Source organism: Acanthochromis polyacanthus, chromosome 21 (genome assembly GCF_021347895.1).
Source record: "Acanthochromis polyacanthus isolate Apoly-LR-REF ecotype Palm Island chromosome 21, KAUST_Apoly_ChrSc, whole genome shotgun sequence".
NCBI classification, from domain to species: domain Eukaryota; kingdom Metazoa; phylum Chordata; class Actinopteri; family Pomacentridae; genus Acanthochromis; species Acanthochromis polyacanthus.
The window spans coordinates 25,501,402-25,520,553 of NC_067133.1; the positions used below are offsets into that span (position 1 = coordinate 25,501,402).

Sequence of the window (19,152 nt, forward strand, 5' to 3'; positions counted from 1 at the left end):
GCATCAAATTTACTGATACAGATATCTAATAGTTGAGTTATTTCACTCAGGACCAAAACGGTGAACCAACATTCCAATTTTGCCATCTGTGGAACCGCACCGTGACCATGGCCAGAAGCTCTAAAATCAGGTCTCACATGTTTCTATTAAATAGCTCTAAAATGCATGATTAACAGTCGCCCATACCACAGATGCATTTTGTGATACATTAAAATGCGTGCGAGAGGTTCTGTGAGGTTTCACTTAGAAGTTTTGTGTGTGTGAGTGTAACGGTGTAGGATTTCACTGCAGGAGTTAGAATTATTATTATGGCCTGTGTGAGCTCTCATAGTTTAATGCTGACGTGCATTAATGTGAGAGCAGATGTATTACACTGACTGAGAGCGGAAACTGTACGTGACTCTGCTCCTCACAGATCCACTAAAGCTGCTGCTGTTCAGAGGTTTAATTGGATATATGCAAATCCAGAGCAACTTTAAGGGAAGTGTAAAGGGATTAAAGTGCATTAAGGAGCCAGGAGTGTGGAAATGGGTACGCACACATACTGTAACTCCAGCGCACGTACAGTAGGCATCCAAGAGAAAACACAAACAACTCTCTCTCTCTCTTTATCTCCCTCACTCATGCAAGCCCACAAGATTAAAGGATAAGGCTGGTATTATTTTATCTGTTTATCATTATAAACAAATCCCATGAAAAGACCAAAACCACCAGTGAATGTATCCAACCGTCTGTGCGGCTGCAGACGCATTTCTTTGTGAAGTCATTTATTTGTGATGTGCACCAGGAATGTCATCCAAGAGGACACATATTAGAGCTGTACCATTGTATACTGGTATACTTTATCTACTGTAGTTTTTTTGCAGTGATGTTTCGTCTGACTGACTGACTCATTGGATGCAGACTGCAGGTATAAATCTCTTGGCCATGAAAACTTCCAGAGGAGTTTGTTATTGTTCCAGGGGCACCAGAATGTAATCAGTATCCTTCTTGTTTAGGCAGGAGAGAGGAGCAATTTCACCTTCCCCCTAGCTGCTCAACTTTTAGACCTCAGCTGTGGTGATCCTCACCTTGATGTCATCCACTTTGCGACTCAAATCAACAGTCACACCAAGCAAATTGTCCATCTTACGTTTGAGTTCGTCATTACGGTCACCAGCAGCCTTGATCCGATCATTTGCAAAGACCAGCAGATTTTGGACGTCTTTTCTATCTGTGGTCATCCTAATTTTCCAGAAGCTCAGGCCCGTGAACAAGCCAATTATCAGCAGGCCTGTCATCACAAATCCGAATATATAAACATCTTCCACATCCTCCATGGATAGGGGGCCAGGCACATGATCCCCTTCCACTTCCCCCAGGCGTTGATCACGTAACCAGAGGCGAAACTCCCATTCGGGCAGGTAGGCTCCCCTAGGCCTGTGCTCTTTGTGACGACAATCTTGTCAATTGCGTTGAGAGACCAGCTAATCAATTCCATGATCGGTGTTTCGAAGGTCCAGTGCCAAGCGATCGCTCCAAGTCAGACCGACGAGACGAGACAAAAGTGCAGCAAGCAGAAAACATACAAACACTATTTTGCAAGGAAAATTGTTGCAGCATTCTGGACCTAGTGCAACTCACAATGATTGTGATTGTTTTAAGGAAAGACAAACAAGCAGAATGGTCTGACTGCACTGATTATCATTCTGGTTGTGCAGTAAAATCATTCTCCAGTGCAGACACAGAGCTGTGGAGATGCTGCAGCTTTGAGAGATAATTGTAATACTAAGCTCCTCTTCTAATGAAGTTAGAGAACTGTTTCAGAATGAGTCATAAGTGATGTTCATCATACTGGAAGTATATGCCACCCAATGCAACTTTATGCTTCTCTGGTAAATGGTTTTTAATAGGTTTTAGATGACACCGAAGCTGGCACAGAGATACAAACCATATGAGGCTTTGGCTGCATAGAAAGCAATTGTAAGTTATATAAATTCATCATCTTCTATTCAATAACAAGACCAAATAATGTCAGTATATCTTTAAAGACACACACATGCAAGCGCAGTATGAAAGTGACTTCTGCAGAATTGAAGATCTGGGTTTTAATGACCTGCATCGACCTCAGCGAGAGCAATAAGTTGAGAGAGAAGGACGACACTAGAAAGACTGCAAAGAGAAGAACAAAGGTGCAAGACTTGTATAAATTTACTCCACTTGACAACGACCACTGGGCACAATTTCTCTGCTTCACAGCTGGCTACTGGCACCATAGCAACTCAACAGCTTCTGGTAAGGGAAAGAGCCAGAGAAACAAATGAGTGAAAAAGAGTCTGCAGTCGCACTACATTACTTCTTAAAGAAAGGGTGCATACGTCCAGCAGGGAGGGGAATTGGCTGAGGCAGATTTCCAGGCACATATGAAGGACTGAGGCTGGGGGCGAGTAGTTTACTGAGGGCTGCAGGTCAGCTGGAGAGAAGGCTCTTGGTGTGAGGGGAATTGCATGGGCCGAGAGGAGAGCTGACATGCCACTCTGTGTAAGAGAAAGCAAGGTTTGGCATGCTAATCAACCACATGAGGCAGAATAAGGGACAACATGTCATGTTTTTGCTGCAATTACCATCAAAAATAGCTGATCTGGTGCACTATCTGGCTCTAGTTCAAGCTAATGAGAATATGGCGGCTGTCACAGCACATAAGAACCCCCCATTCATTGTGCTCAACATCTGAGTAAATGTGCAAAGCAAAATTACAATAAACCTTTAAGTTATTTTGCATAGAATAAAAAGGAATACTATAAAAAAAAAGGATTTTAAACCCACCAAGTCATTTCTTAGCAAGAGGGATTTCAGTGCCAAATCAATTGTGGATTTTTCTCTTCACTCTCTGTTCATGAAGCACTTTCTGAGCTGTCAGCATCCTAATTTTCTTAAAATGTCATAAACAGTGTGCTCATGCAGCAAAAAATAAAACTATTTTGGACTTGCAAGGACACAGAATCTGAAGAAGCTGTTTGTCCTGCAGTGTCTGGCACCGGGATGTTGGTAAAAGATTGATCTTGTGAGTTGGGGGTTTATGGATCAAGCCGACGATCTGGTAAGTTTGGAGGCAACATCAAAGTGCGGAGCTCTTGGTCTCGTTCCTCAAGCTGTTCCTGAGCCCTTTTTGCGGTGTGATGGGGTGCACTGTCCTGCTGGAGCGAATAAATGTGGTCTGCAATGATGTTTAGATGGGCAATTCAAGCCAAAATAACATGCACATGACTTTAGGGACTCAGGATTCATCAGGAGACCGCTGCATTTTAACGAAATAGTCAATGTCACAAACTTCACCTGTAAGTGGTCTTAATGTTGTGGTGGATCGATCCTTGTTATTCTGCAGTATTGAAGACAAATATTTATGATGCTGTCTCACTGATGGCCTACTCTGGCTATTTTTAACAATGCTGCAGTTTTTGCTTTTCATCCCGAGCCGTGAAACATCAAACAGAAGACTGCAGGGTGAGAGTGCATCAGCACTTATGGAGAGGCACAACCTGAGACTGGCAGCGCAGAAGTGCTCTTTGTTCGAATTTCGAGGGAAAAAACTGCTTTGATTTCAAGTTTCTTATTTTACACTTAGAATGCCTGTGCATGCCTATCATTACCGCTAGTGTTCCAGGTAGGAGGGTTGAATTACAGATGCATTTGACCCCGAATTTGACATTTGTCAAATCACTTCTCAGGGTAACCGATAATGCAGTTCAGACACGTCTTTATGTTTGCAGCAAGAAACAGGGTGAAATTACCTGTCGGTTGTGTTAATGTGCTGTCAAGTGTTTCACAGATCCCGACGAGACATAATTGAAATAGATACGGCATCTGCAAAATGTCTGTGCATAGTATAGGATAATAGGAGAAAACAAAACAAAGAACAGAAATCAGTTTGGGAAGGACAGACAAAGAGAGTCTAAGCTGAGCGGTGAATCACGCTGTGGTCGCTGTCGTAGCTGTGTTGTAGTTTGTCCTGTGGGTGGAGAACAGGGAGTCTCACTGAAAAAGCACTGAAATATGAGTTTTCTTCAGATTATTTCTGGATGACAACGCTATCACGTAAAAGTCTGTGCTTATATTTCTTCTCCCCTCTGCTGACAGATATTTCTCTATCTGACAGTGTGCAGCCCTTTTTATTTCCCTTTCACTCCTCAGGTGTGGCGACGGCATGCTCGGCTGCCTTGGCTAATTACCTGTGTTGCTCTGGAAGGAGAAAAGGGGAGATCCCCGAACACAAGTGACAGCTGTCTCTACTCCTGTAGACCTTGATGTCCAACAAGGGTGGGTATTACTGACAGAAATCATGTCAAGACCACTTCAGTCTCTACCACAATTACAGTAAATCCAACAAACAAGGGGGACAGAGGCTGTATTTCCTCTCTTGTTCCTCAATTACTCCATATGTGCCTTTAATTGGCTCAACCAGCTGTTAAGGTTCATGTCTCAATTTACAGTGCCTTGTGAAAGTATTCGGCCCCCTTGAACTTTTCAAACTTTTGCCACATTTCAGGCTTCAAACATAAAGATATAAAATTCTAATTTTTTGTCAAGAATCAACAACAAGTGGGACACAATCGTGAAGTGGAATGAAATTTATTGGATATTTTAAACTTTTTTAACAAATAAAAACCTGAAAAGCGGGGCGTGCAATATTATTCGGCCCCCTTGCATTAATACTTTGTAGCGCCACCTTTTGCTGCAATTACAGCTGCAAGTCGCTTGGGGTATGTCTCTATCAGTTTTGCACATCGAGAGACTGAAATTCTTGCCCATTCTTCAAAGTCAATCAAAGTTTATTTCTATAGCACTTTTCATACAAAAAGTAACACAAAGTGCTTAACAAGTTAAAAACAAACAATAAAAAAACAATAAAAAGACAATGCCCCACATCCCTCCCAAATCCTGCCCCACATCATACTTCTTATGAACACACAGACATACACACACAGACAGTCACACAGCCACGCACACGCACACGCACACGCACGCACGCACGCACGCACGCACGCACACACACACACTTTTATAACAGAAATAATAGTGTCTGTTGGCTGAGAGCAGAAGCACCAGAAAGAGGAAACACCCGCACCCGGGGCAGCAGCAGGCCCCAGCAGGCCCAACAGGCCAGCTAGCTCCAGGGCCATTAGGCCCAGGCCCTGCCAAAGCCCCAGATGCAGACGGCTCCCCACTGAGGAAACACTGGAATCTAAAATAGACGTGTTAAAAATAACAGGTAAAACTAAAAATTGAAGAATAAAATAGCTACTAAAAGATAAAGAATAGTAAAATAGTAAATAAATAGTAAAATAAATGGTAAAATAGATAGTGAAATAATAATATAGTATACAAAATAATAAAATAAATGTATAAATAAAAGCAAAACCAGGGAATAAACAGTATAAATCAAGGCATTAAGATAAAATAAAAGCATTATGTAAAAGCCAGTTTAGCCAGTGTCTTCCTTGCAAAACAGCTCGAGCTCAGTGAGGTTGGATGGAGAGTGTTTGTGAACAGCAGTCTTCAGCTCTGCCCACAGATTCTCGATTGGATTCAGGTCTGGACTTTGACTTGGCCATTCTAACACCTGGATACGTTTATTTGTGAACCATTCCATTGTAGATTTGGCTTTATGTTTTGGATCATTGTCCTGTTGGAAGATAAATCTCCGTCCCAGTCTCAGGTCTTTTGCAGACTCCAACAGGTTTTCTTCCAGAATGGTCCTGTATTTGGCTCCATTCATCTTCCCATCAATTTTAACCATCTTCCCTGTCCCTGGTGAAGAAAAGCAGGCCCAAACCATGAGGCTGCCACCACCATATTTGACAGTGAGGATGGTGTGTTCAGGGTGATGAGCTGTGTTGCTTTTACGCCAAACATATCGTTTTGCATTGTGGCCAAAAAGTTCCATTTTGGTTTCATCTGACCAGAGCACCTTCTTCCACATGTTTGGTGTGTCTCCCAGGTGGCTTGTGGGAAACTTCAACGAGACTTTTTATGGATATCTTTTAGAAATGGCTTTCTTCTTGCCACTCTTCCATAAAGGCCAGATTTGTGCAGTGTACGACTGATTGTTGTCCTATGGACAGACTCTCCCACCTCAGCTGTAGATCTCTGCAGTTCATCCAGAGTGATCATGGGCCTCTTGGCTGCATCTCTGATCAGTCTTCTCCTTGTTCGAGGTGAAAGTTTAGAGGGACGGCTCATTTAAAACCACACCTATCATCACCTTGAACAACTCTAATTTTTGGAATTATGAATTGTTTATCCTTTTTGATGTTTTTCAAAAAAAAAACGCCACAACCATAGCCAATGTACTGTTTTACTAGAAATACAAAAGCAGTCTTATTTAATTCACAAGCTTATTTGAGAGGGATATAGGATGTTGGTCCTGTCTTTTATACTATGTATTGGTTTTAAATTACATAATAAGGAAAATCTGTGAAAAAAAGAACTGTATGCACTAAATTAACAAAAATTGTGAATCTTCTGCTGATTATTCACCGATTCATTCAGTCATAAAGCCCTTGAGTGTCCATGTGGCGTTTTTGGAAAATGCAGTTTCTGTGGACTTTTACATGCTTACTGCACAATTGTATAGTGTATGTTTTTTCTGTTTTGTTGTATCTGTTTTTTTTTTTTACTGTAAAGTGACCTTTGGTGTCAAGAAAGGCGCTTTCAAATAAAATGTATTATTATTTTTATTATTATTATTCAGCTGCTGCCATTGGTGTTTCCCAAAACAGTCCATCTAATGAGGATGTCTCCTGTCAGTGCAATCACTGCAGTTCCAAATGCATTTTGTCATCAATTATTTTGAAGCTGATATTTGTCAGATGCTAAAGACAACTGTCTCACACTCTCCACTTGGCAGGAGACAGCCTCACCTCTCAGCTGACATAAATTCATATACAGCACTAAGCATTATGATGCTCCTCTTGCTGATCTTGTATATGAAGTGTCTTTGAGTGTTTTGAAAAGCACTATACAAATAAATTTTATTATTATTATTTGACAGTAACAGGTAGACATAATTCTCCACCATAATGGCTGTAGTGTTTTGCGGCAGAGGTTACTGGTTGCATAGAAAAGTGCAATTTGTGCATCGGAACAAGTTAATTGGAATCAGCTGGTTGAACTTAGTTGACTTAGTAGTTGGTAGTTTGACCGACAGCTGGCTCTTCGAGATACTGTGCATCATTTTACTGCGTGTTCCTGCTTCTATTCTACCGAGAGCTGCCACTAATGACTATTTTTAAATTGATTAATCTACCGACCATTTTACAGATTAGTTGATTAATCTAACTGAACAACATTCCTCCAAAAAAGCCAAAAAAACAAACAAAAAACACATTTCAGTTTAATTTTTTTTGACAAACTGTATTTTATGGTATAATGCAGCTAAGCATGAAATGGAAACAAATGTTTATGTGTTCCTAAACTCTAGGATTAATCTGGAAACTCCAAAATTATAACAAAAAAAAAAACACTATCCAAAATAAATCGAAGTTTGTATTAAACCTTTGAACAAAGTTTGGTCTGCATGGTGGATTGTAGTAAAATCACTAGGATTTTATTGGTGCACAGGAGCAGTTTGGTTAACATGGAGTCTTAATTAGCTGCATTTTTATCACTATTGCATATTAAAATCCAGTATATGTGAGCACAGGGAGCAGGAGAGAAATAAACAGATGTAAAATGCCTCAGTACCCACAGAGCCAGTGTGTTTTCTCTTCACATGCTCATGCATGAACTGCCATGGTTTGCTATTCAAACCACCTTTTTGTTCTGTGTTGACTTGAACTACTTTCGTATTTCAAAGCCTTGGAAACTTCTTCACACAACTTTTACTTTTACTCTACTGCAGCCGCCATTGTCTAAAACTGTCGTTGAGCAATGCTTGGAGCTGAAAACAGTTGACGTCATGTTGCAACAACAGGTAGCATTCAAGAAAAGCATTTGCTTTAACCAACTCCACAAAATGTAATAGATTTTTCTGCCTGATTGCAGCAGTTCTATTTTTTTATCTAATAAAGGAAAAAAATTTACTCTTAAAAATGAATTTTCTATCATGTTAAATATGCTTACTTTGACACAGTGAAGCAAATGCCTCCAAAGATGTACTTACAGCTCAGTGAGGCTCTACTTGGGCACAGCAGTGCTTTGATCCTATTCCTAACGTCAGCATGCTAACATGCACACACAGCCAGTATTGTTCAGCAGTAGTCCACCATATTAGTATGCAAACATTTGCTCATTAGCACTTCAGACAATCAGGTGAGGCATGTTTTAGTCAACCCTACACATAAAAGGAAAAATCAGGAGATGTCTGTCAAATTCCATCAAAACTGATGCAATATTTGAGATATTTAGTCAGGTTTAAAGAAAAATTTGATGCCTCCACATTAAGCGTCAGTTTCTGTGTTTAAAGGAGTAACAGGTATGTAGCACCATTCTTCAAGAAGACACAGTTCCCTGAATCCAGATGATTTACATGGACAGGTACTCAATCTGTTGTTTTCCTGCTGTCTACATCAACCACTTATTTAAAACAAGCACTGCACATAGTTATTGTTAGAAGTTCGTTGCAATTTCAGTGAGACAGGATCAGAGAGCAGTAGACTGATATAAAAGATAATTAGAATCGTATAGTAATTACCTCAATAACTAATTCCAAGGTGTGATCAGTGTTTCCCTTGAGAACATTTTGCTGTGTGTGGAAAAAAGAAGACTGTAGAAGAGCATCTGCAGGGTAAGCAAACAAGCATCTTTCCGTGGAGGAAGAAGAGATGATGGTAGCCAAAGTGACTACTCAGAGAAGCCACCAGAGATTACGAAATGTTGCCAATCAGAGGCAATTATGTGATTCAAGCCAACAGCTTGAGTCCCGCTGTAACTAAAAATCCCAGTGTGGCTAATCTGTCCATCAGAGAAAATGCCGAACATATCAACAATCGTGTCCACATAAGAACCGCAGCAGGCCATCCAGCGATATTAAGCTCCTTTCCAAAAGCCTGGGTGGAAAAGTGAAGAGTTGGAAATGTAAATAGATACAAGCCTGAGGGAATCCGTGGGAGCACAACCCACATAACGATCTGTCTATTTAATAGCGTGTGGGAGAGTAAGAGTAAGGGATGGAGAGAAATGTACTCTTTATCTCTTCATTAATAGCCACAGAAACAGGATTTAAGGGTGTTCAGCATCTGTCATTAACTGGTCAGTTTAAGAAGAGGAGCAGGATACGCACGCTGGGTTGTATTTCTTGGGTGCATGTAAAAAGGAATTTGGTCCCACGCCTCATAAATCCATTTTGCGCCAATTTCAATTCGCCATTATATTTTCTCCCAGGCTGAATATTTCATTTGCAGCTGAATAGAGACCAAAATCAGTCCTAATGGAATGCTACAGCCCTTATAAATATGTACATTTTAATACAAATGTTAACTGTGCCTGTCTCTTCTAGATTAAATGCTCAAATTTACACTCACGCAAACAGATATGAACTCCATTCAGCTATTTGAAAGGATTAGCCCGAACCTTGGCCCATGTTTCTTTGTGAGCCTCTTTCAGAACTTCCACAGTCTTCTCAACATTTCTGATGCCGCTCCCGACGGAGACACAGAAGCAGTGATTCAATACACCATGACACCAATTAGTGGGGTAAATAATGACGCGGCCAACAGAAGCATTCCCACTGCGGCTCCCCCACCTCACCGATCTCCCAAGTCTGTCTCTTATCAAAGCAGCTTTTCTTCACAGCCTGGAATTTAAGATCAAAGGGCAGCACTAACTCATCAATGCCTTTACCTCCTCCCCACAGCAACGGATAAAGTGCTCAATAACCAGCGTGCATTACCATCAGCCTGTCTGCCCTGGCGTCACACCACCCACCGGTAGGAAAAAAAAATAGAATCAACCGCAAATCTAGTCTTGTCCACAGTCATTTTCCTGAGCAGCCAGCGTGAAGACGGGGTGATTCTGAAACATCACAGCAACACAGAAAGTTCAAACTGTGGCTGTCTGCTCCCTGAACTCCTTCACTGCATCCCGCCAAGGTGACAATCCTTTGGTTTTAGATAAAACCAGCTCATCTGTTCAGCTGGGTTGTATATACACGTGTATTTGTGTACATCCACTTGTGTCTGTGATGACGAGCGACAAGCCAGTTATCACTCAGGAGTCAGTAAGCTGCGGCAGGAAGGAGGTGCACCAGCTGTAGAGATGCTGTCGAGCCCTCAGGCTGAAACAGCACTCTGCAGCAGAAGGAGAGATAGCTTATCTGTGAGTGGCCAAAGGTGATCGAAAACAGTGTGTGGGCAACAGCACTCTGACTGGGCTTCCGATCACTCGCAGGGCATCAAGAACCAACAACAAAGCATTTTCATTCAGCGAATAGGAAAGATTAATGTTTTTTTTTTATGAAAGACCAGATGATTCCTGCCCGAAAAGAATCACAAGATGATGATTTTCACATCACACTGCAACACACAGCTGCGCTTTGTACAGTCACTGCAGCAGTTTTGCCTACAGCTCCAAAAAAATATGAGATCTCGGCTTACCCGTGCAGCTCTTTGAGAGAAACCGAGATCTTGAGGTTGTGTCCAAGCACATGGAGGGCGGTGAGGATGTCGGCCCATTGCACCATCTCACCCAGAGGGCCACCCTTCAGCACCTTAGGACTGAAGACATCCCCAGACTCCTCTGTCAGAAAGCCAACATGGACAAGAATCTGAAAGCAGACAGACAAGGAAAAGAATGCACCACAGCAAAACGTTAAGGTAATGTAGTTTTGTGGAAGTGTTTTGGCTGCAACTGTTAAAAAAAAAGGGCAAATGTTTTCCTTCATTTTTGACTTTTCAAATGAGAAAATCTTAATTTCTGCTCAATGACTGAGAGTGTTTGAGAGGAATTTTTTCACAGATGCTTCAAAGATTCATGTATGAATAAATTCACATGTTTGGCTAGGATCAGCGATGTCAGGTTTTGAATATAATCGAGCTCATAATGAATGCAAAACCAAATCAGACTGACAGCATTGTCACACTACCGTAACTCCTAGAAAATACAATCAACTGTGCATTAAGCTGAAATGAAAATTGACCTGTGGAACGCTAATTGATATGCACAACGATACTTGAGCAGTTTAATTGCTGGTGGGGAAGGACAGAATTCCCAGGCTGGTAAATAAGTAATGAAATTAGATTTTTCAACAGATGGAGGCATTTAATTTATTTTTTTTACTCCTAGATTACACTTGTGCTGAAAAACCTTTCGAAAACAAGTTTATTCATCTACAAGACCACACATTTCCGCACTGATCTAAACAGAGCTTTTATGTTGTTTCAATTTGCAGATATATTTAACATCTCCTGAACTGCTGACACAAAACAGTGTGGAGTCAAGAAAAAAGTTTAGCAGCAGGCAGAGCTGCAGCTACATATGAGACACACAAATCAAATGTGCAACAACAACAGTGCAAAATGTGGTGGAGGAAGGGAAAGTTGTGCACACATATTGAAAAGGTTAAGAGCAGAGAGGTACAGCATAATTATAATTGTCTAATAGTAACTTTATCAACAGATTTTCATTATTAGAAGACAGAAAAACAGATTCTTTGAGGAAAGAGAGCTGCAGTCTGTTAAACCTTCAAACTATTTTATTTCCCTCCTATTAAAATGATGCTTCCTATAGTGTCTCTATGTCTCTATTTCTGTTTTCTCAACAGCACTCAGCGTTTCAGCCATGGAAGCCAGAGCTGCAGTGTCTGGTTAATGGACAGTAACCATTACTGTCAAACACAGCATTACAGTAAACACAGCCCCCTCCCCAGTGGGGATGAAGCAGACATTGGGGGAGAGTGTAATGCTATTAACAGAACAGACGGAGATTTATTCAGCTGAAAAGTGGCCGATGAAAGAAACACACAGAGAACACTCTGCCAGGAGACTGCCAGCTTATTTACAAAGACCAAAACTCTGCAAATTAATTTCTTTCATTCCTCACGTTTCAGTAAAGTGTTTGGAGAATTAAACCTCTTTTCAGCTAAACAGAGATCGGAGGAGAGCTGTCTGCATATTGTGAATAAAAATGGAGATCAGCTGTACAATAACAGCACAATAAGAAGCAAAATCTACACATGACACGGCGCTCTATTAATATAAATATGCCGGAAAGTCGTGTACATGGGGTGCATGTAAATGTAGCAGAGATGAATGGAGCTTCGGGCAGAAGAAACATGAAACCTCCTTCGCATTTATAATTAACTTAATGTAAATGATGTGGTTACTGTATGTTTCTCCATGCAGTGCAGGTGTTCAGTCGACAATATGTTCCTATTATTGTGCTCACTTTGACATCATAATTAAAAAATATATAACAAATAAGAATGAAAACATGATGTAAGATGAGAAACAGGAAAAACTTCCTGTGTTTTGGAACAATATTAAAGCAACAATGTACAGTGTAGAGCTCCAATAACAATAGCAGAATGATGGATTTTAGTATTGGTTTAATAAGAGCAGAGTTTATTTTTCTTTTGTTTTGCAGGTGATGTTACTGTATTTTATGTTTGCAGTTACTCCTTATGTTTCATCACTAATTTTCAACTGTGTCAACCAACAGCTGCACTGCTTAAGATCTGGTTATTTTTTGCTGCTGTGTTCTGGATCAAAAGAAAAAAAAGAAGAAGCCCAAGGCACAGAAGACTGTTGGTACCCTACAGGCTGCAATCGAAGGTTCAGCATCACTGCGTCATCATTACATGAAATAACCACAGAGACACCTTTACAGTCCAAATGAAAGTGCAGTTGAGAGCTCAGAGATAGCTCTGTCTATCCTGTGGGTGTTTTGCAGGTTTTCATAGCATTGCTGACATAAATCTAACATGCAATCATCAAAGTGCTCAACCTATAGACCACTTGTGAAGAAAAATCTTTTTTTTATTATTATTATTTTTTTAACCTTGTTGACCTGTCCATGTGGTATTTTGTTATATGCTAGAAGGCATATAATGGGCATAAGAAGCAGTCAAAACAATGGCTGAGCTGCAAAGTGCCTATGGCAGACAAAAAAAAAAATGAATTAAGAAACAATCATGTCAGCAGGAAAGAAGCAATGATGTGGGGTTACATTTAAGCCACTTAGGTAGGAGGAGACTACTTCCATGGCGAACAAACTAACTCACACACTACTGTTTAAAAGTTTGAATTCACTTGAAAAACTGTCCTTATTTTTGAAAGAAAAGCTGTTTTTTTTTTTAATGAAGATTACATTAAATGAATCAGAAGTACAGTCTAGACATTGTTAATGTGGTAAATGACTATTCTAACAGGAAAAGGCTGATATTTAATTAAAAATCTGCATAGGGCTACAGAGGAACATTTCCAGCAACCATCACTCCTGTGTTCTAATGCTACACTGTGTTAGCTAATGGTGTTGAAAGGCTCACTGATGATTAGAAAACCCTTGTGCAATTGTGTTAGCATATGAATAAAAGTGTGAGTATTTAAGGGGTATATCAACAACCATATACAAAAACTTCTCGGGGTTAATTCATTAGAAGCTCTTGTAAAGGTTTAATAGATATGCCTGGAAGGATCTAATGTCACTGCTTTTTCATCAGACATCTGTTCCAGCAGGCAAAGCTCTTTGACACTTGGTGGAAATGTCCCTGTAAATGTCAGTGGTTAAAGTGCATTAAAGCATATCAATGCTGCCAGGAGTTACTCTCCGTCATTATCTTATGCCTGTTGCTCAGCATAGTGTGATTCGCACCAAGCAGCCAAAGATAAAAGAAGAAAATATTAATCCAACAAAATGTCATGGTTGTTCTGGTAACTTGGGAGCCTGGCATGTGGGCACCAATTAATGTGTGGCTTTCTTAGAAATGTTGGATCCAAAACATTCTGTACTCAGAGACTTTTTCTTTTTTTAACACCTAACCAGATGGATTTACCTAAAATTAGGAGCTGAGAAATATGCTTCCAGAGATACAGACAAAAAACAAAACAACAAAAACGAGCAGCTGCTACCTTACACAGATTCTTCACCTGCAGTATGCTGCAACCACAACACTCTGAAAAGATGAAGCATACTTGTGTGTGAAAATTCCCCATATTCACCCTTTTTTCCTCTCTCCAGTGGTTGCGGAGCTTGTCATCCAGGCGTCGAGCGGCAGAAGCCCACTGTGCTGCTAGCCTGCGAATGCGTCTCTTCATGAAGCTCAGAGATTCCTTCCCAGTGCCCACTTGTTCCAGCAGAGTCCCAATGTCAGACTGGAAGACAGCCTGGGTGACAGGAACAGTACAATCACCAGAAAGTGTCAAAAAACTTCTGAAGTGGACATTTTAGTGAGCCAGTCTTTAAAACTCTTTAGATAGGTGCAGGGATTCCACAACAAATATTACTATAGAAGAGGCTGGTAGTTCTTATTTGAAGCAGAAGCACTAAAAAACTAAACCCTGATGGACATAAGACGACTGTTTTCTACAAACTGAAATATTTTCATTGGTGGTGGTAGTTTGGGCTGTATAGAGCACAGACAGGCTGTCATATCTTGTTATCTGCTAACACCCTGGGGCTAGGCCTCTGAGACAGGATGCCTGAGGGATTTTTAGATTTCCTCATATATACAGTCTGCTCTCATTTCCTCCATCTCCTTTGCCCAGCTGTAATCAAAGTGTCACAGTGCAATATCAGAAACTGATTGTTGATCAATGGAAAAACTGCATGAGAAAGCACAAACTGTCTTTCTCAAACACAGTTAAAGGATACTGAATTCTCTCGAAAACTAAATCAACATGCACAGCTGTACCGTACTCTCGCAACGCAGGTGGATTATTCCCCTCAAGAGAAACTTGTGTACAGCGTAGAAAGATGCGGAGTAGTGGAGGGGAGCTCTCGGATTAGTCCTTGTGAATACAGGCTGGCAATTAGAGCAGAAGGCAGAGCTGCAGAAAGTATTCACGTCAGGGCCCATCATGCCGGCTGTATGTTACTCTGGGGAGAAACCGGGGCGAGCACTGGGGTAGACCTTACACAGTGATTGTAAGCTCATATGTTGATGCTGAAAATAAAAACCCAAATGAGGCAGGAAAGCGAGCAGCGGTGAAAATAGGGAGTGACAGGCAGCAGCCTGTGAGGGATAATGTACAGCTGGGGATTCAGACTCCACCAGGAGCAGCTCATCAGCAACAACGGTCAGGGAAATCCCTTGAAGTTCAAAGCAATATGTAGTATCAGCCAGAGACTGTATATAAAATACGGACACAGCCTCTGGCTCTGAAAAGTGAAGCCACAGCTGAAGTGCCTTAATCCTTCATTCTTTTTAACAGCCAGCAGGGGATGGTGCCTCTGGCTGCAAAAAGAGGCCATATTGTATAGCAGCTTATGAGTAAATGACCCTACTTCTAACTTGATTTGTTACCATGGTGAACATTTTCTTAATGAGTTCATGGTCTCAAATGGTAGTTTTAAGTCTCCTTCAATGCAGAATAATGCTTATTTCAGAAATTATGGCAACATTCAGAGTAAAATGGATGATAAAGACGGGTATGCTTAAAGGGACGGGGCTATTTTGTCATTGACAGATTATTACTATGTTGGTGTGTGTTGCGTCCTTTAAACAAAAAACAAGATTGTAAATGCATAAATGCCAAACGTGATTGTTCAAAACTGAAGTCTACAAGCCAATGGACGATGTCAAAGCCGCAACATCCATCTTTTACGTCACTGGACCTGCTAACTTTTCACAGAAAAAAAAAAACAAAACTTGAATCCCTTGGGTGTCAGATTTTCCCTACTGCAACAGTGTCAGCAATCACAGTTTGCCTCTTTTCATCTATTTTTTAAAGATCAGTCAAAAATAATGGTTAAAAATTCTGTCTATTAATTTCAAAGTTGCTTTAGACTGCCTCATTGCAGGTCAGAACAACCAAATATATTCTCAAATTCATAACTAAACTGAGGCTACAACAGACAAACAACAAAACAGTTAACGCAATTGAATAATTAAATTATTGTAGAAGACGACCATTAAGTAAACATTCAAAACAAATTATGGATAATAGCCTGTTTTAGTTGTGCCAAAGGGAACAAAGAAAAAGAATGCTCATTATTATTTTTGTTTTCAGCTATTTCATTAGGCTCCAAGTGGAACAGGACAAACTGGTGTATTGGGTCGAAGCAATCATATAATCAAGACTCCTACAGAGACTCAGCTTTGCCTGATTGTAGTTCCTGTTCATCATGTCTTCTCTGCTCCCCCTGACCTGCTTGGCTTTGGTTCCCACACTGTGGACTTTTCTGCTGGGCTCAGCTAAGGTTTTACCCCTGCAGTGCACAGACAGTCACCATCCTGGTTCTTCAGCATTCAATCATCCACTCTGCTTCGCTCTTCCACAGCTCAATATCTATCCCTTCCTTTCGAGCCTGCAATAAATATTTATCTTTCATCACACTCCAGTCTCCTTGCTTCCCCATCTCTTTATCTGGTCTATCAGACCTAGCTAGCTCAGGCTCATGATAAGTTAGCCTGCCCTGCATATCAAAAGACACCAACACATCTGCACCAAACATTAATTTTTGGTGCAGTTATATTCAGCAATGTCTATAAATTCAGATTATTTTCCTTTTAATCCCAGTACTACAATAATTCCCTAGCTGATTAATCAATCCAGTTTAGGAAATACCACGACATGACAGATGTAGGGGCTTTATTTCACATGCATTTCAAAATTCCAAGGGGCTAAAATTGACCTTTGTCAGTTTTAATGGTATTCAGTCTATGGGATCAACCTATCTTGCTTTTCAATACATTCTCTTCCCAATTTGGTTAGAGATGATTTCATATTCCTACCATGGTTTATGTCACTTCTCATAGAAGGACACTTCTGTTGCCATTTGGAGACTGCAGATTACCACCTCGCTAGACATCCACTGGTTCATTTTACCTGCCAGGAAATAATTTACCTCAGAAAGCACCACACTTTCTCCCCTGATCTTCTTCCCCGTTGCACAAGTGTGAAAACAAACCAGCAAGATTCTCTAGTTTAGCAACAAGGGCAGGTTCCCCTGTGAGACTCCCGCAGGAGGAAGGTAACTACCACTTCTTTGTACATGTGCTTTCCAGGGATTGGATAAATGTCCTCTGCAATGGTGGGCAAATGTTTTAACTCACACGGCTCCCCTGTGCTCTGGTCCTATTTCTTCAATTCAGTTAACTGTGTTACTGTGGCTTTAAAACAAATAATGGAGATCTTCTGTTACCTGCTTCTTGGGGGGAGGTTTCAAGGTGGGTGTTGCAGTCTGGTTCCTCCAGGGTAACGGGGGGCAGAACCACTCCACTTCGCTCAGGTAGACAAGGAAAGAACAGTCGGACCCGTCGACACCATAATATGCATAGCAAGGGTCTGATGTCCAACGAGCTCGCATCCACTGGAAGACAAAGACCAAATTCAGTATTCTGAGGGTATTGTTAAGATATTAAACTATTATCTCTACGTTGTCATTATTTACTTATATTTTTGATTTCATGTTCCATTTTTATGCCACTTCTATAAGTTTAATAAGTCTAATGTCTCATTTATTGTAGGACTCTAAACATTTTTAAGTAACTGCTGCAGAAACCTAGATAACGGAAAGTTTCTTTACTGCCTTCGACAAGAAAATGCCAGCAGACTGATTTTGTTTTAAAAGTTCAGGGCACCAACATTTTTCCAGTGGGCTGCTCTCTGAGGCAGGTTGCCATTATTGAAGTGAATCAAACTCCATCCCGGGCAATATGTCTCGCTCTTTTTTTGGAGAGATAATGCATGATTCATTTTACTCCCGCGAGGTAGGATGTCTTCTGTTTTCTGCTGACAGAACTTTAGCTGTCTTTTGTTCAAAATAACCTCAGACGATGGAGTTATCCTGGAGCAGGAAACCTGTACAGACCACAGAAACTAGAACTGTCCCAAAGCTGCATACATTCTATATATATATTTTGGTATTATTTATTTATATTTACCTGAAAAAATCTTGTCGACATTAAGAATGTATTTTAAAATGTGTCTTGTCAGGAGAGTTAAACAGTTCACAGACATACACACATGTAACACTTTAAATAAGCTCTACCTAAAGATTAAAAGTGCATTACAGTATTATAAAAATCACAAAAATACATGGCACAAGTTGCAGGGGCAACCACTGAGATCAGCTATCTAAGATTAAGGCTTTTTTGCAACTTATTTAAAGCAAACAGGAGAACATACAGTACTTAGACACCCTTGTTTTTCAATTTAAGACACTTTCCTCAGCTATAAAGGATGCAGACCTTTTTATAAAGGAACACACTAAAGATTGAGCCCACAAGTGAACAAGGCAGACCATGAAACTTGAGTGTATAACACGCATTGGTGAGCAAGAGATTTAAGATTGGTAATAAACCTCAATGCTCCTTGGCAGACTGTCTGCTAGGCTGGCAAGCGCTGTGATGAGACATGCATGTGTATGGCGTCAAAATAATCCAGCACAGACATAAAAGTGGTGCCAACAAGACTCTTTTTGGTCTTAAAAGGTAGACAAGAAGTGATTCTTGAATCTAAACCTAATTTCAACTTAAGGTTGGTGTTTTGTGGTAGTTTTTTTTAACTGGTTGTCAAATACAACCCCTAGATATTTACTTTGGGTTAGTCATTTGATCACAGAGCCCTGAAAATTGGTAATGCATGAATTGTTTAGTGGCTTTGATTTTGCATTTAGAGTACATTCATGTAGATGCAGCATATATATATATATATATATATATATATATATATATATATATACTGTATACAGTGCCCTCCATAATTATTGGCACCAGTGGTTAAGATGTGTTGAAAGTCTTAAAATAAATTCAATTTTTACTGCAGAAGCATACTCTCACATTGAAAATTACTGAAAAATGTATTATAGTAGAAGATTAGGTGCTGTTTTGTTGGCAAAAGGGGGTTGTACAAAGTATTAACCTCAGGGGTGCTAATAATTGGGGCACACATGATTTGATGGAAAATAATTTTTTCTTAATGTGTGATTTTTTTCCTCCACTGTATAAATGCACTTTAACTAACGGTTGGATTTTGCTCTTTTTTCATTGTGGTCCTATATCATTTAGAAAAAAAA

The 19,152-nt window shown here is 40.3% G+C and overlaps 1 protein-coding gene across 2 annotated transcripts in view; it reads right to left on the bottom strand.

The window, feature by feature from the left end:
- The window catches only part of LOC110961470 (alpha-1,6-mannosylglycoprotein 6-beta-N-acetylglucosaminyltransferase B), an 84,286-nt gene that overhangs the window by 31,395 nt on the left and 33,739 nt on the right, over window positions 1–19,152 (bottom strand). For both annotated transcript variants that reach the window (XR_007938730.1, XM_022209095.2), the window contains exons 6-8: window positions 17,278–17,445; window positions 14,133–14,297; window positions 10,572–10,741 (exon numbers count right to left, since the gene is read on the bottom strand). Coding sequence is in view for 1 of the 2 variants with exons in the window: in XM_022209095.2 (XP_022064787.2) it covers window positions 10,572–10,741; window positions 14,133–14,297; window positions 17,278–17,445 (503 nt within the window). In the remaining variant the exon portion in view is untranslated. The remainder of the gene's footprint in view (window positions 1–10,571; window positions 10,742–14,132; window positions 14,298–17,277; window positions 17,446–19,152) is intronic.